Source organism: Sceloporus undulatus, chromosome 1 (genome assembly GCF_019175285.1).
Source record: "Sceloporus undulatus isolate JIND9_A2432 ecotype Alabama chromosome 1, SceUnd_v1.1, whole genome shotgun sequence".
Lineage (NCBI taxonomy): Eukaryota > Metazoa > Chordata > Lepidosauria > Squamata > Phrynosomatidae > Sceloporus > Sceloporus undulatus.
The window spans coordinates 75,336,750-75,358,698 of NC_056522.1; the positions used below are offsets into that span (position 1 = coordinate 75,336,750).

Sequence of the window (21,949 nt, forward strand, 5' to 3'; positions counted from 1 at the left end):
TCAGCTATGCCTGGCTGGCATGGGGTTAAAATGAAAGGGACATTCTGTATACATGCTGCATTGAGCTTCTGGACGAATGTGGGATAGACATATAACAAATAAAGAACAAAATAGTCAGGGGCAGTGACGTTGTCGGAGCCTTCTCTGAAATGACAGAACTGGAGGTGTGTGCTTTTGTGGGAAAGCCAAAAACACATGACTCATTGAAGGACAAACGATATGATCAAGCCATTCATGATGCCCAAGCAAATTGGAATCCGGACTCAAGTCTCTAGCTAAGATCAAAGGCTGAAAGAACGAAAGAAATCTATTCTTTTTCTGTTAAATACTTGCAAAGGTTTCAAGTTCAATGGCTAAATGAGCATGCATTAAGAAAGATATCCAGCCTGTGTTAAGTACAGTTTGGTAATATACATGTGGTAATTTGATTTTTTTAAAAAGACTCCTCCAAAGCTGTACTATGTTGTCTTATTAACCTACCAGTATACCTATATTTTTAGCAATCTCTAACAGTATTATCCAGAAAAGATGCTTTTTCATAATTATCAAAAATGCAAGCCAGCCATCTGTATGATATGGATATCGTAAAGCCATTGAGAAATGTAGATGCTTCACATTTCTCAATGACCTTACATTATGATTTTGGACATTTTCCTTTAAGCAGTGATCCATTCATCGTGGTCCTGAATGATGCTGATTATCCCAGAGCTGCTAAACATTCATTTCTCTTCCAGTGAAGAATGGCAGGCAGGCAGGCAGGCATGTAATCAAGGCAATGGGATGATCTCCGTTACCAACCTATTGCTGTTCTGTTCTGATTGCTTTCTTGCCGAACACCCCATTACTGGCACTGGGATTGTTTAGTAGGGAGGAGGAATTTTAAATCGGAAGCCATCAGAATTCCTGTCAGGCAGCACCATGTCATTTCTGGCACAAAAGGGCAGTAGTTATGACAGCTAAATTAAAGGTTTAAGTAAGCGTTCTGAATTATCCACTCCCACCAGCACTAAGCGGATCAGTAAATCAGTCCAGAGTTAGGCATTTATTACCATGTCAGAAGCTGAGTGGAAATACCCAAGTTCTTCATGCTAGTATAAAATCAAGAACTCTTGGCAAGGGCACTGTGGCCTATACTGTAATCACAGATACATGGTGGCAGTTGTTATTCCTTGTCTTGTGCTCCCTCTGCTGTGTGAAGTAAGGCTGTGCTTTTCATTCTTTAGGAATACTTCTGAGTCATCTGATGGAGACCAGATTGCCACGTTGGGCTATTTTACTGTATAGAAACAAATGCATTGGTGCAGCCAATCAATCAAGCGTGTGTGTGTGTGTGTGTGTGTGTGTGTGTTCAGTATCCAACAATTAAAAAAGAATAAAAATTATAAACGAACTTTGCGCATGAAACAGGACAGGCTACACTTCCAAATAAGGGGTGGGGTGATTACTTGTACACAGGATGGATGTACAATACACTGCTGTAATTCAGTATTTCTTATATGTATATCATTGGACTGGATGGCCCTTGCGGTCTCTTCCAACTCTATTATTCTATGATTCTATGATTGATTGTTTGAGCCAGCTATAGGCAATTACAGTGGTACCCCGGGATACGAATGCGCCGCCTTACGAAATTTCCGGGTTACGAAAAAAATCCATTTAAAAAAACTGTTCCGGGTTACAAAGGTTATTTCGGGTTACGAAAAATTTTTTGGTGCTTTTCGGCGCTATTTCGCACGAAATCGCGGCTTTTCCCCATTAGCGCCTATGGCTTTTTCGCCTTACGAAGATTTTCGGGTTACGAAAGCGGCGGCGGAACGAATTAATTTCGTAACCCGGGGTACCCCTGTAATTCACAAAGGGCTACCAAAAGCAAACCACCTGCTCTTTTCTCCACTGCACATTTTCTAGCCCCTAAAAATGCTACAGTGTATATATAGGGAAGGGAAACCCACAAATCAGTCAGAGAATTTTTCTTGGAGTGAAACCCATCCATCTGTGGATAGCAGACCTTGGATCTAAACCTTCATAGCAATGTTTTCTGGGCAACTCACAACAATAAGAAATAATAAAACACAATTACAGTGTAAGCAATAAAACATAATATAAAATGAGGAGGGTGAGGCCTACAGAAACAAATAATTAAATTAGTTTAACAAAATGAAAACAACAGCAGATGTTAGATTTAAAAAGTCAAATCCTTTTTTTTTTAATCCTAGAAAAATAAAAAGATTATAGAGCAAGATCATCAAGTGGGAACTAGGCAAGCTTCTTTAGGAAAAGCATGCCACCCCCCAACCCCACCCCCCACACACAGAGTCTCTTTCCCTAATAGCCACTCAGCCACACCTCACTTACTTTGGACTCATAAGGGAGGGAATACTTGGCTGTCCACATGTTTTAGTTTAACGAGGACAGTCTTTTATTTGTGTGATTATAGCAGCCCTCATGTCAGTTCAGAGCTTTTTGATTAGATTTTGCCTCCTCTAATTTTCCCTCTCTGGGCAGCATCTTGTTGGTGGCATTCACAGGCATAACTTGCGTTATGCATGTGGAATGTTTTTATTGGACTTGGTGCAGTGGCAATAACCAGCTAATGAGGATGGAAGTAGAGGTGCTTGTGCAAAACATGTCCCAATGCTCATCAGGCAGGGTGGATGTAATCTGCAGTGTCCTTCCATCATTATATCATAATGTGGCCTGAAGCCCCATTGCACAGTGTGTAGAAGCCCAATGTGGAGTATGTGTGGATGTGCACTACATTGCACTTGCACAACATACTGCCATCCAGTATAGAGACTACATAATGGCATGAGAATATAACTCTGATGGCAAGGTATTTATGCTGCTCTGTAGTGATACAGGATAATGAATATTATGTGAAATAGAATAATCAGGAATAGAGCCATTACTGCAATTGCTCAAAACTCTAGAATGACCTTTCTGACTTTTTGAAGATTAGGAGTAGTTCCTTCCTAATGGCCTTCTGAAAGGGCTGCAGCAACCTTTTTCAGTTGGCTGAGCTGTTTGCTTTGCTTGCACTTTTTTGCTGCTTGTTTTATTTAAGTGTGCTTTTTCAGTTTAGATAAGCTCCCATGAGCCTAGAAAAGACAGCATATAAACATTTTAAACAAACAAATTTAGAGAGTTGGGGGAAAACAATGAATCTCAGATGGTGGTGGTGATGATTACATTGATTCAACTTTGCCACATATATATCGTATGTTTGTATGGCTTTATTTATACATATAGTCACACGACCATTCAGTTGATAAATGGAAACAGGATGAATGGATAAAATACTTTAGTTAAAAAAATACATTATAAACAGTTCTTAGCTTTTGTGGAAGATGTGTAGCAAATCTGACCATTGAGTACCCTTTGATAGGGAGGGTCCCAATTAATTCTCTGTTGTCCTACTTTTTCAGCTATTTTAATATGCCCCAGTTTCTCTCTTCTCCTACTTTTTTGTGCAGAAGAGGGCAGAATGAGCCGCAGAAACAGTTGGGGTGTGGGTCGGTGACACATGCAACCCTAGGCACACATTTGTTGTTTTTGTTGTTGTTTCATTCATTTATATCCTGCCTTTCTTCCATAACTGAGAAGCAAAATAGCTAACAAATTATGCAAACCAACACAGATTAAAAGTTTACCAAAACATTTGGGGGGGGGGTGTCTAACTTTAAAATAAACTACCTATAGAATTAAAACCATTTAAAAATTATTAAAAGAAAGACTATAAAAATCAACAGAAAAACATAGTATTAAAAGCCCATTCCAGTCAATTCCAAAAGCTTGATGGATAGCAGCATCACAGTTTCCCCACCCCTAAGTGAATTTGACCTCTCAGCAGGGCCAGAGGGAACAGAAATAAACTACAAGTAGAACAAAATTGCTTGAATAGTGGTCCTAAAACAGATAAATTTAGGGTGATAATTTAGACAAATCTGTATAGATAATTTGGTTAATTTATGTAGTGAGATAAGAAGCCTTTGCCCCTTATTCAGGCTAGAGCAGACTGAATGGAAATTCTTGATAATTCTTGTTTGCAACCTTTTTGTAATTTGCCTTTGAAACTCTTCTGTTCAGGGATGCTCTGACTCATAAGCTCTGTCCTGTGAGATGGAAATGCTCTCATCATTTCAGTGAGGTTATTGGATAAATAACCGTAAATGAATTTGTCTGATTTGTTCAGGCAGTTCAAGATCTAAGGCCCTGTACAGACCGGCTTAGGGGCAAAGTCAGTGCATAGCGTCCTTATGACACGCACCCAACTCCACCCCCAGGGTACCCTGATACTGCACCCCACACAGTGTGCAGCATCATGACACAGCTCCGGCACTGCTAGGGCACCCTTTTTGTCCCCTCAAAAGGCCAGATTGGAGCCACAGCATGAGGTTGCCCCAGCCCCAATCCAGCTTGGGGTGATCTGTCGAGCTAATAGCAGAAAACATTAGTGCAAATGATAGCAAATCCAAGGCATTCTAGGATCTAGCAAAAATTGAATCTGATATAGAAGGGATCAGAAGAAAAAGGAAAACACAAAGAAAGGCTGTAACTGATATACAGATTTTTTTTTTCCAAAGCTTTTTATGCCTGAGTTCCAACAGCCTTTACTGTACAGGCACTCAGACAAATATCTTCCTCATAAGAAGGGCTTTGCTTATGAGGTAACCCTTACTCCTGTAAAATCTTAATGTTCAGGTCACCATTCTGCAGGAGCAACCAGTCTTGCCCATGTTTTTCACTTCTGGCTTTCTTTGGGGCTGGAAAGGATCCCACCTCATCTCTGATTCAGGGTTAGAGCTCCACACAATACTTCTGTCTAAGTGGCCATGATAATTAGGAGTGGGCTATTCATCTCCAGCCTCTGCTCCATCCTCCTCGGCAGGGGAGGATCTCTCAAGAAGGGACATGGTAGCATTAGGAGTTCCTCATTTTAAAATTAAAAGTCTGGTTTTCCAGCGGTATGTAAAAACTGATGCTTTCTTAATCCACTAATTTGTGGATCTGCTGCTCATGCTATCTCAAGAAGCCCTAAGGGCTGGCCTTTTGCGTTTATTTTAAAATTGCATGTTTTACAGTGAAGTAATGATTGCCTGTCACCAGCAATTAAATAGTGAGATCCTTTGAAATAAAAAAGTGATAAAAAAAAATACCATGCAGCTGAGAAAACATGTATTATTTAGATCAGGTTGTGCTGCAAAGGAATCAAAATTCCAGTACTGTAGACACTTTTTCAAAACTTTTTCAAAATAATGGCAGTTGTTGGAAGTAAACAAAGATAGTTTTAACTCATGAAAGGATTAACCATATGATACCGTGGAAAGGTAGAAACAAACAGGAATAAATTCAATCATACTCTCAAGAGCCTGATTGTAATTTGTTCTGGAATAGCCCCATAGAGCTCAGTTGGTTTGATCTAGTCATATTCTACACAGTTGTAAGATACCCCTTCTCAAACAATCGCATCACCTACCTGTACAGTTGTAGAACACAAGCACAATCTCTATAATTTCTAGAGATGGTACAGTGGGGACTTCACATAACACAAGGGCCATTGAGTGGGTGTATTAATGCATACAACCCATTGCAGACTACCTGCCATTGATGGGTAGGCTACTTGAAAGTAGAAGTTGAAGGAATAGTGTCTGAAATTACAGTGGGGCCTCCACCTTCACTGGGATCAGGGGCACAAGGCCCCCATGAAAGTGGAAAAAATGCAAACACTATTTTTTTTTTACCTGCATCAACACCTCTCTAGGAATACCAAGGTCCTCCAGGGCAATTCTGTGGTCAACATCTGCTTGAAGCTGACTATAGAATCGTGCTGGAGCACCTACAGATGGCCAGAGAAGTGTTTTCTCTAGGAATCTCTAGCTTGTCCAGAGTGACTCTATGGTCAACATCTTGAAGAGTCAAACTGGAGGACCTAGAAGTAAATATTAATTAAATCCATGAATAATCAAATCCACAAAAGTCAAAGTTTCAAATGTGGAGGACTGACTATACTCCCTTTTATATTATACATGTAGGAAACGTTTGCCTCTGTTTGCTTAGATAGAAATAAGACATACATTTGGTAATTTTTGTAGGATGGGGGTTAAACATCCCCTCTGTTCTTGATGATTACACTATCAGTGAGTCTCATCCCTCAAGTGAGTTCACCTTTTCACTGCCACTGTCACAGGCAGGTATTGTTTCATCTCTATTTTTTCATCATCATCATCACTAACTTGGTTTGAGTGACAGGTAAAAATCCAGTGTCATCCACTGCCCCTTCTTTTCACCACAGCTGGTACCTGGGCTAAAGTAGGTGGTATGTCAAAAGCAAGTTGAAACAAAAAGAATGAACAGGCCAGGTGTTCTTATCAATAGCCTCTTGCTAGGCTATAGGCCCTCAGCAGGCGCCTGACTGTGTATCCTTACCTCTCGTACCAGATCTTCTTGTTATGGGGTCTACTGTTCATTAAGGCTCTCGGGGGCGGTGGAAATAAAATCAACATGGGGCATAGGCAGGCCATGTGAAAAAGACCATAGCAGCTGTGCCCTTGATACTGTGTGGAAGAGGGAGTTTCAGCAGGCGTAGCTTTTCATGCAAAGTACACTTACTAAAATTCTTTATCCAATAAAGCTATTAAATGTATAGGGTCCCTCATCTGTATTTCATATGACTGCCTTAATAGGACATTCCCTTTTGTCATTCAGACTTTTTAAATCATTCAGGCTCATAGTTCTCTCCAGAGTTTGGAGGCAGAGATCTTCCCCATCTACTGCTATGTGACCTTTTTGGCTAGAAGTGGCAAGGACTGAATGTGGGATCTTTTTCCTACAAAAGCATGTGTTTTACCATTAATAGGGTTGTTCAAAGTAAAAAGTGGAGAGGGTTTCTGTGCCTTTAAAACTTGTGTAGAAGAGGGCATTCTGAAGGTATTACCTGGTTCTGTGCCAAGCAATACCATCTTTAATTCCTTCTTCTCTGCAAGCATTAAATCTATAAGTGTCCTCTCCAGTTTTCTGGCAACCCTAACTATTGAACTACAGACCCTCACTAGACCTTTCCTCCTTTGTTCCTTTCCTTTTACTATGAAAAGTGACATTTTCATAGCTGCAGAACAATATGGTGGTATTATGTAAGAACAGCATAGCTACAGCTGAGAACAAAAGAATACCATAAGACTACCACTGGGTTAGTCTGTGGGAGTTTAGTACTATTACATAAGAACATAATTTCTATTTCTTTGTGCCCTTTGAAGAGATTGTGTTACATGGGAATAGGTTCCTATAAAGCAGTGGTTTTAACTTTTGTATCCCCAGAAGCCTTGGCCTGCAATTTCCAGAAACTCTGACCACTAGCAGTGCTGGCTAGAGCTTCTGGGAGCAGCTGCTTTGGTTCCTTTGTAGGGAGAAAGGTGGGGTATAAATGATATTAGATGAAAGGGGGATATGGAGAATATTGAAGATAAAATATTTTTACCATTGCTACAAATTGAAAGCCCTACTGTTGTAGTACGTTAGTATATTATTTTAGTATATTAGAGCGTTGTGTTTTATTGATTTGGTTATATATGCTTGATGTTCTTTCCTTGGGTGAAACAGGCATTATAAATGTTATTACTACCACTACTATTATGTTGTTGTTGTTGTTGTTGTTGTTGTTGACTAGATTCATTGTAAAACAAATTATATCTAACTCAGTATCACCTGTGCTGACTGGCTGCAGTTTGCCAGGGTTTCAGACAGGAAGCTTTTCCAGTTCCACCTAATGGTGTCTGGGATTAAACCTGATACCTTGTGTGTGTAAAGGTAGAAGCATGCAAGTATACCTCAGTTAATGAAGTAGATGTGTTCTTGGGCAATACTTCCTTAACAGACAATATGAGACCAAAGGCAGAAACAACATGGAAAGAATAGAGATAGGATCTTATACAACAGCAAACAAAACAAAAAAAAAAAAAAAGGGGGAAGAGTAGTTCAGTGTGTTTCAACATTTTTTATCCAAAACTAACAATATGCATTTGTAAAATGAAACAACTAGGTGTGGTAAGCCTTGCATAAGTTAACAAAAGCATTTGAAACCTAGAGACCACTTGAATGCTGCTTCCAAAATGCATCCAAGGATGATTTTGTCTTGCACCACTCTTTGCTTTTATGATTGCCATTTTGGTGGCCAAACATGTAGATCTATGCTTCTTTAACATATGGAGGGGGAAGGTAAAGTCTCGGTGATCTTCAAAGGCCCTCTCTTTCAGCTCGATGCTCCCTGAAGGTAGGGATACTTCCCAGATCCTCCTCTATGTCCACAGCCTCGGCCCCAGGCAGACTTGGCTGCTGAACCTCCAGCAGCCTCAGGCTCCCCAATTACAGGTTCAGGTCTGGAATCTGCCAGAGAGTTAAGAACAGAGCCACTGGAGCACAGTGCCTCCAATTCTTAACCCCCTCAGGTATTCCAGAAGGATACCATGGTCTATGGTATCGAAGGCTGCTATGCACACATAATTATAGAGCCTAGAGGTAGTTGCTGTTTATCTTGCCCGTTATAAGCAGACAGACAGACACAGCTACAGTAGGATGAGCTGGAGAAAACCCCCACTCTTTTTGCTGCTTAAGGCCCGTTCTGGATGGGCAATAATAATAATAATAATAATAATAATAATAATAATAATAATAATAATTTATTTATATCCCGCCCAATACATTATACATCAAAATTCCCTCCCCTCCTTAAAAATTATTAAATCAATTATAAAACCAACAAATTAAACAACATTAACACATACACATTACAAGACAAAAACAAACTTCCTGAGCGCCCTTCCACACGGGAGTTGCCATCTTGACGTAGTGGACACATAGCGTCTGCACGTCACACCTCGGAAGTGACACCGGGCTTCTTTTTGCCGCGTCCGGGAACCGTGTGGTTTGGCCGCTGTTAAATGTTAATCACTTCAGTCCTGATTCCTCTTCTGCTCATAATCTTCTTTTGCCCTCCCCTAAAAAATTTTCTGTGTTTCCTCCTGCTTCTTTGGATGAACTATCTACACTTCTGAACTCTTGCAAACCTGCAACCTGTCCTCTTGATCCAATTCCTACTCGTCTTCTAATCGCTCCCTCTTTTCTCCCCTCGCTTCTCCATATCTTCAATCTCTCTCTCTCTCTACAGGCTCCTTCCCTTCGGACTTCAAACATGCTCTCATTTCCCCAATTCTGAAAAAACCTTCCCTTGACCCCCTCCTCTTTGTCTAGCTATCGTCCGATTTCTCTTCTTCCCTTTCTTTCTAAGGTTTTGGAACGGGTTGTTTATTCGCGCTGTCTTGAGTTTCTTGAAGCCAACTCCATCCTCAATCCCTTTCAGTCTGGTTTCCGCCCAAAGCATTCCACAGAGACAGCCCTCACTAAGATCTCGAATGACCTTTTACAGGCCAAGGCTAATGGCCTTTACTCTGTTCTCATCCTTCTTGATTTGTCTGCAGCCTTTGACACTGTTGATCACTGTCTCCTAATTGACATACTCTCTGACCTTGAGTTCTCAGACTCTGTTCTTGACTGGTTTAGATCTTATTTGTCAGACAGATCTTTTGCAGTGGTTGCAGGTGGTCAAACTTCTGGGTCCCCTTCTGTTTTCTCTCTACACACTGTCCTTAGGTAACCGCATCAGCTCTTTTGGTTTTTCCTACCATCTGTATGCCGATGACACCCAGTTGTATCTTTCCACCCCTGACCTTTCTCCAAGGCTTGAACAGCAAGTTTCGTCTTGCCTCACAGCTGTCTCACAGTGGATGCGCCATCAGCGTTTGAAGCTCAACATGTCCAAGACGGAGCTTCTTGTCTTTCCTCCTAAGCCCACCCTTCAACACTCCTTTTCTGTCTTTGTTGACAACATTTCTATTCAAGCAGTCCAGCAAGCCCGCAGTCTTGGTTTTATCTTTGACTCTTCTCTGTCGTGTATCCCTCAGATCCAGACCACAGCCAAGGCTTGTAGATTCTTTTTGTACAATATTGCTAAAATCCCACCTTATCTCTCCACCTCTACTGCCAAGATCCTGGTCCATGCCCTAGTGATCTCATGACTTGATTACTGTAACATCCTCCTGGCTGGGCTTCCTCTTTCTCACCTCCATCCTTTAATCTCTGTCCAGCATTCAGCTGCACGCATTATCACATCCGCCCACCGCTCTGACCACATCTCTCCTGTGTTGGCATCCCTTCACTGGCTCCCCCTCCCTTTCCGCATTCAGTATAAGCTCCTGCTGTCGACATTTAAAGCCCTCCATGGACTGGCCCCTCCTTACTTATCAGACCTTATTTCTCCTCACCTTCCCACCAGGGTCCTCCGTTCTGGTAGTCAAGGTCTGCTGTCTCAGCCCAGGATTTCCTCTGCCCCATCTCGGATTCACCCTTTTTCACTTGCTGCCCCTCACTCCTGGAACCTTCTTCCCCCACAAGCAGCTTCTTTAACCAGCTTCAAAACGGAGTTAAAGACTATCCTGTTCAGGGAAGCGTTCCCAGGCATTGCATAACTTGCTATTTGATGTTCTTTTGGTGCCTGTTTTATTGAATAATTTCCTCTATTGCTATGTATTTTATATGTATTATCCTACTAGAGAGGCCCCTTCCCCACCACCACTCCCTTTGTGTCGAGTCTTTTTAGATTGTAAGCCTGAGGGCAGGGAACCGTCCAATTAAAAAGATTGTATGTACAGCGCTGTGTAAATTTACAGCACTTTATAAATAAAGGTTAATAATAATAATAACAGCAACAACAACAACAACAGTTTGATGCTCCTGGTGTTATCACTTTGCCCGCATTTAGTTCAGAGGGTGTGTATGGAAGCAGCAGGGACTGGGTTGCTCCCATGTCAGTCGGGTGATATTCTGTTCTCAGATGCCGTCTGAACTTTAAAGGAGTTACCCAAGGTATCACCAAAATATATTTAGCAACTTAGATAGTACCTTTAAAGTGTAGACTAAAGTCCAGAGCGGATCCACCACCTCGCCGACATTGGAACTACCGGCTGCCTTTGAGAGGATGAAGCGTAAATAAGCAATCGAGGTGGTAAATTTGTATATACTTACTTCAGAGTAAGTTTCATAAAACTCAGTGGGACTTACTTCTGAGTAAGCATACATACTATTATACTGCACATGAAAGTGCACTAAAGCATCTTTGCTGCTCTCAGGTACTTCATCCTTTCCAACTTGTGTGGTCTTGAAAGTCCAACATAAATTTGGGTGAAGGGGGTATGAATTGTTAGCAAGTATAATTTGTCATGTTGTTCATGTTGATATCAAAAGTTGCTGAGAGGTCCAGGAGAATCAATAGGGCCACATTCTTCTAATCCATCTCAGAAGTGGTCCCAATTTTTTGTTACAAAACTAGCCCCAAGGCCCAGATTTAAATAGATTTAGAAATCTAGTTTAATGTCAAGTGTCTGACTTTGGCTTGCTATCATTGTCAAGAAAGTTTTGGCTCCTGGTTATAGTTATCTACCTTTTCTGGTTAACTTTTCTTCTGGAGTTGTCTCCATGGGATTTCTTAAACAAAGTGGTACCATCTCCTTGCTTCTCAAGGAGAAATTTGCAAGCTTGTTGTTGTGTGCCTTTGTTATTGTTTGCTCAAGCAAAAGGGAGTTACAGATTACTATCAGTACCTTGCAAAATCTTCCATGTACAGTATATGTGTTGGAGATGAAACCTTTAGATAAGGTGTCTCTGATGGGTTAAATTTTATCTTTATGTTCTTAGGGAAAAGCTGAACAGTGGTACTTAATATGTTAAATGAACAAAGAAGTTGGCCCAAATTCTCAAATATAATAATAATAATAATAAATTTTATTTATACCCCGCCTTTCCAAAAAAGATCAAGGCGGCTTACAAATGTTAAAAACAGTTACAATAGCGTTTACAATACAAATTAAATTAGAATATAAAAAATTAAAACATTACTACAAAAATAGGAACAGGAGTCAAAAAATACACATATCAGGGTACAAACAATCAATCACAAATATTTCGGAGTCAAAGGAGAAAAACAAAGGGCAGAGGAAAATCAATTAAACTAAAGAGGGAAGGCCAATCTAAATAAGTATGTTTTTAAATTCTTCTTAAAAGAATCTAATGAGGCGGCAGAGCGAAGCTCTAAGGGGAGCTTATTCCAGGAAGACGGGGCAACGATGGTAAAAGCCCTCTGTGAGGTCCTTACAAGATGTGTTCTAGGAACCTCTAACAGGTTTGTCCCGGATGATCTAAGTGTGCGGGGCGGATTATGTGGAGAGAGGCGGTCCTCCAAGTACCCTGGGCCCAAGCCATTTAGGGCTTTATAGGTTAAAACCAACACCTTGTATTGAGCTCGGAAGCAAATAGGCAGCCAGTGGAGATCTTTTAAGATAGGTGTTATATGATCCGACCTGGAAATACCAGCGACCAATGTAGCTGCCATATTCTGTACTATTTGCAGCTTCCGGGTTTGGTACAAGGGTTGCCCCATGTAGAGCGCATTGCAGAAATCCAATCGAGAGGTTACTAAAGCATGTACAACAGTTTCAAGGTTCCTACGGTCCAGGTAAGGACGCAGCTGGCGTATCAGCCGAAGCTGATAGCAAGCACTCCTGACCGTCGCATCCACCTGAGGTGTTAGCTGGAGCGACGAGTCAAGGAGCACTCCCAAGCTGCGCACCGAGTCCTTCAAGGGGAGCGTGACCCCGTTCAGGACCGGATGACAGATCTCATCACCCGGAGCCAGGGAACCTATCACTAGTACTTCCGTTTTCCCTGGATTCACACTGAGTTTGTTCTCCCTCATCCAGCCCATTACCGACGCCAAGCAGGCATCTAGAGGAGAGATGCCATCCTTAGTTACTGCATCAGTCGGAGACACAGAGAAAACTATTTGGGTGTCATCAGCATACTGATAACACCGCGCCCCCGTGTCTCCGGATGATCTCTCTCAGCGGTTTCATGTAAATGTTAAATAGCACAGGGGACAAAATCGCTCCCTGAGGGACACCAGATGTAAGGGCCCTCGTGTCGGAACGACAGTCCCCCAGCTCCACCATCTGGGATCTGCCTGAGAGGTAGGACCGGAACCACTGCAAAGCAGTGCCCCCGATACCCAGCTCCCCCAGGCGTCCCAGAAGGATACCATGATCGATGGTATCGAAAGCCGCTGAGATGTCCAAAAGCACTAACAGGGACATGCTTCCCCTGTCCATGCTCAGACGGAGATCATCAACTAAGGCGACCATGGCAGTCTCAACTCCATAGCCCGCCCGGAAGCCGGTTTGAAATGGGTCCAGAAAGTCGGTATCATCCAAGATCGATTGAAGCTGGAAGGCGACTGCTCTCTCAATCACCTTCCCCAAAAAAGGTAGCAGCGAGATGGGCCGATAGTTGTTGCGAATCAGGGGGTCTAAGGAGGGTTTCTTAAGCAAGGGTTTAACCACTGCTACTTTCAATTTTGATGGAAACTGACCCTCTCTTAGAGATGTATTAACGATGCGGTGCAACATAGTCAACACCACATCACCCCCCTGAACTGCCAACCATGAGGGACAGGGATCAAGAGAGCACGTCGTCTTCCTAACGCTTCGAAGGATCTTGTCCACTTCATCGGTACTAACAAACTCAAAGTGATCCAGTAAAACTGGGGCCACGGACGCTTCGGACGCCTCTCTTATAGGATCTGCATAAATACCGGCGTCTAGATCAGCCCTAATCTGAGAGATTTTATCCGCAAAGAAGTTGTTAAAATCATCACAGCAGGCTTTAGATGGTACCAAAATAGGGCTCAGGGAGGGAGGGAGCTGAGTTAGCTCCCTCACAACCCTGAACAGCTCTGCTGGACGCGACTCTGCGGACGCAATACGTGCAGCATAGAACGAATTCTTTGCTGCACCTATTGCCACTCCATAGGCCTTCAAGTGAGAGCGAAGGAGTGTCCTGTCAGATAAGCGCTGATGTCTTTGCCAGTTACGCTCTAGTCGTTGCGCAGCCCGCTTCCTTACCCTGAGATCTTCCGTATACCAAGGCTGTTTATTGGAAGCAGGCCGGTAAGGACGCTTGGGAGCGACACTGTGTATAGCCCTGGAAAGATTAGAATCCCAGATGTTAGCCAGGACATCAACAGAATCGCCGTCAGTGCCAGTCGTATACTCCTCTAGGGCTTCTTGGAACCTTTTGGGTTCCATCAGCCTTCGAGGGTGGACCATCCTAATAGGTCCGCCACCCCCGGGGGGACTTAAGGTAGAAGCCTTGATTCGAGCCTCAACCAAGAAATGATCCGTCCATGACAGGGGAGAGACGTTAGAGATCTCTACCCACGGAGCCTCCAAGTCCGTACTGAAGATCACATCAAGGGTATTACCAGCGCAATGCGTTGGCCCTGAGACCAGTTGAGACAGGCCCATGGCTGTCATGGTAGTCATGAACTCCCGAGCTGCACCAGTTGGAATATCACTGGCTCCGAAAGGGATGTTGAGGTCCCCCAGGACAAGAAGCCTAGGGGACTCCAACACCAGTTCCGAGACCAGCTGTGTCAGCTCGGCCAGGGAGTCTGTTAGCGCACGGGGCGGCCGGTAGACCAACAGAATCCCCAGGCTGTCTCTGGCCTTCAGGGACAGGTAGATACATTCGATGTGATCTGTTTTCCGGACTGGGATCCTGGTTAGGGAAAGGGTGTTTTTATGGACCAAGGCAACACCGCCCCCCCGCCCACCTAACCTGATCTGGTCCTTAACTGAGAACCCGGCTGGGAGGGCCTGTGCCCACACTGCCTCACTCTCAGGCCCAAGCTAGGTCTCAGTAATGCACGCCAGGTCGCAGTTGTTATCCTGAATAAGATCGTATATGATGTGGGTCTTATTTTTTATGGACCTGGCGTTACACAGGAGCAGAGACAGGGTTTGTGGTACGACTGGGCTGACCCTCAGGCCTCTTTGGTTAGGAAAGTGGAAGGAAGGAGAGATAGATATTACGCATCTCTCTCGCCTTCCTTTTTGACACAAATCCACTTTCCTACCGCCATACCTCCCCTTGCCCCACACCACCTCTATTGGGGCTCCCATTCCAAGTGCATCTGCCACCACAGCTGGCCTCCCACATCTCATATCCCCCCCCCAACCCAGTAGTAACAAAAAAACCCCGCAACAACTAAGGAAGACAGAAAAAAATGTCATTCCTAAATTACAAACTATCCAAATTACCCTAGTACGAAAACCCCTGCTCAGCCGAATACAATCAGGCGAGCAAATTAATTCCTGTTCCTAGAAGGAACGCCTGTACTTCGCAAAAAACAAAACAAAAACAAAAACCCTTAAGCGAAATACATTTGCGCGCTCAGCTGGTCTTGAGGCTGGCGTCCTCGGTTGGGGAGCCGGCGGGCCGGCTTTTGAGGAGTAAGCCGCTCCCACCGGCCACTCCTCCCTCCCTCAAACGCTGCCTGCTTGGTGGTAAGGAGCCCTCCCAGCACGCAAGAGCGCGCTCAGCTGGTCTTGAGGCTGGAGTCCTCGGTTGGGGAGCTGGCGGGCCGGCTTTTGAGGAGTAAGCCGCTCCCACCGGCCACTCCTCCCTCCCTCAAACGCTGCCTGCTTGGTGGTAAGGAGTCCTCCCAGCACGCAAGAGCGCGCTCAGCTGGTCTTGAGGCTGGCGTCCTCCAGTAATATATTACTGGGATCATGCAGTTTGATCAAATAACCCTCCAACTGTACAGATTTGGCAGGAACAGTCACTACTAATCCTCTGTCATTTCACTTATTCACTTGTTTTTATTCTCTTTCCTGTTCCCACTTTCTGCTTTGTCCTCTGCTTTATTCAGTTGAGTTCAAAATGCAGGAGTAGTTTATACTTAAGTAACCAAGCAGGGGTGAGGGAAGAGATCTTGGCCTTTCCAATGCGCTTAGGCAAAAGCAAACTAGCTTGTGTGTTATTCCTCATTGATATCTTTTGCAGTATTGGCCAAACTCTGATGTTGTTTGGCAAATGTGTCCGAGTTTTTAGCTGTGACATGTTGTAGAGTACCCTAAATACCTTAAATGCACCAAATCCTGCCCGATCTTGGAAACTAAGCAAGGGCAGCGCTGGTTAATACTTGGATGGGAGATGCCAGCAAATGTCAGGTTCTGTAGGCCATATCTCAGAGGAAGGAATTGACAATAGCAATTCTGAGTATTCCTTACCTAAAAAAATGGTATGAAAAATGCATGGGGTTGCCATAAGTCATGTAGACATATACACACCTGTGACTACAATCTAGCAAATTTAATCTGAAATACATAGACTTGGACATTGCTGTTATACATCTTCTGCATAACATTTCTTGACATTTGAACACAATGAACATTGCCTAGTTATATTTCCCCTAATGGTTCTCTAATGCCAATCATGACTTTCCTGTGAAAAGGAATGTAATGGGGCATTCACACTCATTTTTGTCCCCAGTCTCCTGTTTATAAAACAGTGAATAAATGGCCAGTTTGACAAACTAAATTCTCAGTTCTGGCTCATATCTACCCAAAAATTCTTGAGCAGTTTCATATCTGAATTACTACTTTTTAAAAAGCCAAACAAATAATAATAATAATAATAATAATAATAATAATAATAATAGGATTTATTTATATACCGCCCAATCTCTGGGAATCCAAGCGGTTTACAACAGAGGGGATAATAGACGGTTCCCTGCCCTCAGGCTTCCAATCTAAAAGACACGACACAAAAGGAGAAGGGAATGGTGAGGGGGGAGGGGATGAAGTCCAGCATTCTTCTCTCCCTCTGAGGCCTGGACCAAGGCAGATGGACCGGAGGGAGGGCTCTTCTTCTTCAGGCTAGCCCTGGTGGAGCTGGGCCAGCCTACTCTCTCCCTCACCAGCTGAAAGATGACAGTTAAGGAGGGAGGAGCCTCTTTTTTTCAGGCTAGCCCTGATGGAGCTGGGCCAGCCTATTCTCTCTCTCACCGGCTGAAAGATGACAGTTAAGGAGGGAGGAGCCTCTTTCTTCAGGCTAACCCTGATGGAGCTGGGCCAGCCTACTCTCTTCCTCACAACCCGAAAGATGACAGTTAAGGAAGGAGGAGCCTCTTTCTTCAGGCTAGCCCTGATGGAGCTGGGCCAGCCTATTCTCTCCCTCCTAGGCCGAAACATGACAGTTATGGAGGGAGGAGCCTCTTTCTTCAGGCTAGCCCTGATGGAGCTGGGTCTGCCTGATCACTGCCTCTCAGGCCGAAAGAAGGGAGGGAGGAGCCTTAAAAAACAATCTGACCCTAGAAGTGGCATGCATACCAGAAGACTGGAAAGTGGCCAATGTGAAACTAAATTCCAAAAGTGGATCCAGTAACTGTTCCAGATAATAATTAGTTAAAAATAATAATTCTAGCATTGTGAAGCACTGAAAAATCAACACTGTTCTGCAAAAGCAAGTTATGTTTCAATGCAAGAGAGTCAAGGAGTTCCACCTGTATTAATTTAGCAAAGTGATGGTAACATGGTACAGGTTGAGTCTCCCTTGGCCAAAATCTTTGGGATCACAAGTGTTTTGGATTTTTTTTCTGATTTTGGAATATTTTCATAATGAGATATCTTGAAGATAGGACCCAAGTCTAAACATGGTGCATTTTCATCTATACCTCATACTGTACATATAACCTGAAGCAAATTTTATACATAATATTTTTAATAATTTTGGATTTGGGGATATTGTGGAATTCATGATAAGGGATACTCATTGTTAATATTGTTGTCCCCCACCTCAGTCCATGGGGAGAGTAATAAATAAACATTATTATTATTATTATTATTATTATTATTATTATTATTATTATTATTATTAACATGAAAACTAGAATATGGCATGGCTTACAAGAAATAGGTGTATACCTTGAGGAGGAGACAAAGAATGGGAGAAATTTGCTTGCTAGGGAACTGCTACAACAAAAGCAGAAAATAATGCTTCAGCCATTTACACAGCCTATGTTTTCCTTTGATGCTTTGTTTTCTTGTTTCTGTGAGAGGATGGCAACATGCATACAAAAAATGAGTCATTCATGGTTGTTCAGCAATACAGAGACAGATGTAACTGTCTGGACCATCAGGTTTTATGATGTGTACTTGTTCTCCTTTTACAGTCCGAGATCGCGTACGATCAAAAATGGAAAGAGACATCTTGGCAGAAGTGAACCACCCTTTCATTGTAAAACTTCATTATGGTAAGATTTCTCCACTAGTTATTCATACCCACCTATGGACCTTTCAGACTGATTATCTCTATATAGTTTTAGATCTTTTATTCAAATGTAAACTATTTATTAATTTATTTATTTATTACTATCGTGGCCTCTGCATATTGCAAGGTGCTCAGCTTAATAGAGTTCCGTGGTGGTTTTCTATCCAGGTATTGAACAGATCCCATAACATATCCACGCTGCTCAGTAACATGATCATTTTGTGGTTCTGAGGATGTCTTTAGTATTTTTAGCACTCTAGCTTTCATATAAGGACAGAAAGAGTGAGCAATACCAAAGTGGTAAAGGAAGCAAAAAAGACATAAAGACTGGTGCTTGAAGGACATTCAGATACCCTTCAGAATACATTTCAATGAAATGTCTTCCTTATGGGAGTTGATATTGGCAAATAATCTCATTTGAAAAGGTATTTTTGTGGAATTTTAGTTTGTGATGATCCTAGAGTAAATCAAGCCTTAATTCTCCCTAGAAGCCAGGATGACTGAATTGAGACTGTCATACTTTGGACATATAACTCAAGATATAACTCAGTGAACAATACAATAATGCTTTGTAGGCCTGGCAGATGCTTGATTATCCTTAGGGCACCAGATCCTGTCTACTCTTGGAAGCTATACAGGATTGGCTCTGGTTAGTACTTAGATGAGAGACATTGAATGAATACCAGAAGCTGTAGGCTATATTTCAGAGGAAGGAATTGGTAGAACCACCTCTGAGTATTCCTTGCCCAAGAAAACCCTATAAAAATCCGTGGGTTGACAGGCAATCTGAAAGCACATAGACGCATGTTAGAAGGTAATAGGAAAAGAAGAAGAAGAAAAAACATTACACATGGATAGACTCGTTGAAGGAAGTCATGGCCCTCAGTCTGCAAGACCCAAGCAGGGTTGTTGATGACATTCATAGGGTCATCATAAGTTGAAGTTGGTTTGATGACAGTTAACAACAAGAAATGGTATATATTCCCCAAGAAACTCTGAAAAAGCATCAAATGTAATGGAACATGTGGCTTATTCTTTCCACCAGAGGAAATACAAACCATATGTACTATGGTAAATATGAAACATATTTATTTATGTATTTGAAATAAGAGAAACAAAGTGGGCAACTGCTGGGAATTAGGAGTGACATTGGCCTCCCATGGGGCACTGAAGGATTGCACCCGCAATTAGTTTGTCCCTCAGTGCCCCTTAGAGGACAGGAGAGAAATTTTACCATGTCTTTGGCCATCTATGGCATATTTGGGACCAAGGAGAGGTCTTTTTTTCAACAGGAGGTGCCCTGGAAGTTAAATTTCAGATCATTTCCTACAGGACAAAAGGACCTCTCCTGGGAGAGGGATCTGATGAAATTGCTCCGAAACACATCTGGGGTATTTGGGGATAATCCTTTTTGTGGAAATCCAAAAATGAGGCCTGGAACAGCTCTGGCTACTGCACTTTCCCCACCCCTGCAATAGGCCAGGGATGTGGAATGTACAGTCTGCAATAGGTTTTTGAATTATAGTTCCCTCACTGTTAGCTTTGTTGGCTGGATGTTAGTGGGTGGGTTGCAGTTCAACAACTGGAGAGTCAAAAATTCCCCACCTCTGCAATAAACTTTCCTTGTGACACCAGTACAAGATTTTGCTCTCTCTTTTTTCCTCTTTTCTTTCTCATGGGTCCCACCCTTCATTCATGTACATTAGCCGTGATGCCTAATAAATGATAACAGTGGTCCATTGTAATAATTTCTATGGCATTCTTTATTTTTAAAATCTAACATTACCATCTTTTTCTTCTGTAGCATTTCAAACAGAAGGGAAACTGTATCTTATACTAGATTTCTTACGAGGAGGGGACCTTTTCACCAGACTTTCCAAAGAGGTAAGTCTAGTAGACTAATTTATGTGAGTATGAAAAGCAAACCAGAATAGTTGTTTATTGTTGTTTGTCTTTTCATGCCAGAATTCATGATTTTCTAAAATGTTTATGAAAGGTTCAGGGTTGTATGTAGCCCTGACCTTTCACATTCTTATAATCAATGTAATCCATGATATTTTGTGAGTTGGCATGATTGTTTTACCAATTAGTTAAAACATTTTCTCCATAATACTGAAAAAAGTAGAATAAAAAACTAAATATAAAAACAACATTTCAGTTTAAAAAAACACATAAATGACAACAAGTTGAAACATCAGCACTGCAAAATATTTATTATAGATACAGTTACAAAGAGGAGATTTCTCATGCTTTTCCTCTCCAGTTGTTTACAGTGTTTTTTTTAAAAGGTTAAATAGTAAAGATATAACTAAAACGTAATAACCCACTAAAATGGATAAGCAACATCAGAGCAGAGTAACTATGGCCTGTTCCACACGGGCGTAAAGTACAGTCGGCCCTTCTTATACACGGATTTTTTATACATGGATTCAAGCATACATGGTTTGAAAATGTTCCAAAAAAAGTATAAATTTCAAATATCAAACCTTGATTTTCTATTTTTTGTAAGGGACACAATTTTGCTGTCATTATATTTAATGGGACTTGAGCATACATGGATTTTGTTGTACGTGGGAGATCATGGAACCAAACCCCAGTGTATAACAAGGGTCGACTGTACGTCCCCAGGACGTACAAAATGGCGGCGCCCATTCTACATGGGCATCGCCATCTTGACGTAGCGGATGCTTAGCGTCTGCATGTCATGCAGCACTAATGACACTGTGAGTGTGCCATTGGCGCCTTGCGGCATCATTAGCATGCCACAACAAGAACCGCCATTTTGGCACTTCTTTTTTGTGGCACCAGAGAGCCTCGCAGTTTGGCCGCTGGGGCTCCTCGGCACCGCTAATGACGGCGGCAGCAGACCGCCGCTTTCAGGAGGTCTGTAATGCGCCTAAAACAGGATAGATGGGTGAGAGGCGGACCTTAATAATAGGACCTGACACTGTAAGTCAAATGATTTTGCTCCTTTTCTCCTGAGTCATCAGTTTTCTTTAGTGTGGACCATACAAGAAAATTCTATTTAAAGTGGCTGCTTTCCCATCACTGAAAAGAAAGACAAAAGTGGACAAATCTGTGTTAAGTAATTATTACATGCAGTTTAATTCAGAAAACAAGTATAGTTAGCCCTCCGTTTTTGCGGGGAATCTGTTCCAGACTCCCCTATGAAAACAGAGGCTTGTGCATATTTAAGCCCCATAGGTTTGAATGGGGTGCGCATGCCGGGTGTGCACACCATTGAAAGTAGCAGAGGTCACCCTTCCGTGGATATTCAAGGTTGCAGATCTTAGATTCATGAATTAAGAGGCATGACTGTACTGTAATATACATAGAAATAAAGCACATCACAGCAAAATGGAAAGAAACTGTGACCAGGAGGCTCAGCTCAGTCTGCTGTGCAGATCCTAACCACATTTGATGGGAGTGTCTTTCCCTAAATGTATTCCCAATGATGATTTTTGAAGATGAATTTGGATTGGACAGCATTGCAAACAAAGGGCCCACTGCTGTTTCTGCCTCCTTTCCCTTCATGTTTCCTTTGTTTTGGGCCTGTTGTCTCAGCAAGGCCCTTTCCATTTCTCTCCCTCTGCTTTTGGTCCAACTTACTTTCCCTTGCCAATATCACTGTTCTATCACTGAGCCATCTTCTAATATAGCAGTAACCTATTGTTTCAGTTAAACAGCCAAAGAAAAGGGGAGGCAAATTATCAAGAGAATGAGAATGCAGCAGATATAA

The 21,949-nt window shown here is 42.4% G+C and overlaps 1 protein-coding gene across 4 annotated transcripts in view; it reads left to right on the plus strand.

Annotated features, from left to right (window-relative positions):
• RPS6KA2 (ribosomal protein S6 kinase A2) overlaps window positions 1-21,949 on the plus strand; it is a 272,415-nt gene that overhangs the window by 182,050 nt on the left and 68,416 nt on the right. For all 4 annotated transcript variants that reach the window (XM_042480351.1, XM_042480370.1, XM_042480360.1 and 1 more), the window contains 2 exons: window positions 18,113-18,193; window positions 20,015-20,094. In XM_042480351.1, coding sequence (XP_042336285.1) covers window positions 18,113-18,193; window positions 20,015-20,094 — 161 coding nt within the window. The remainder of the gene's footprint in view (window positions 1-18,112; window positions 18,194-20,014; window positions 20,095-21,949) is intronic.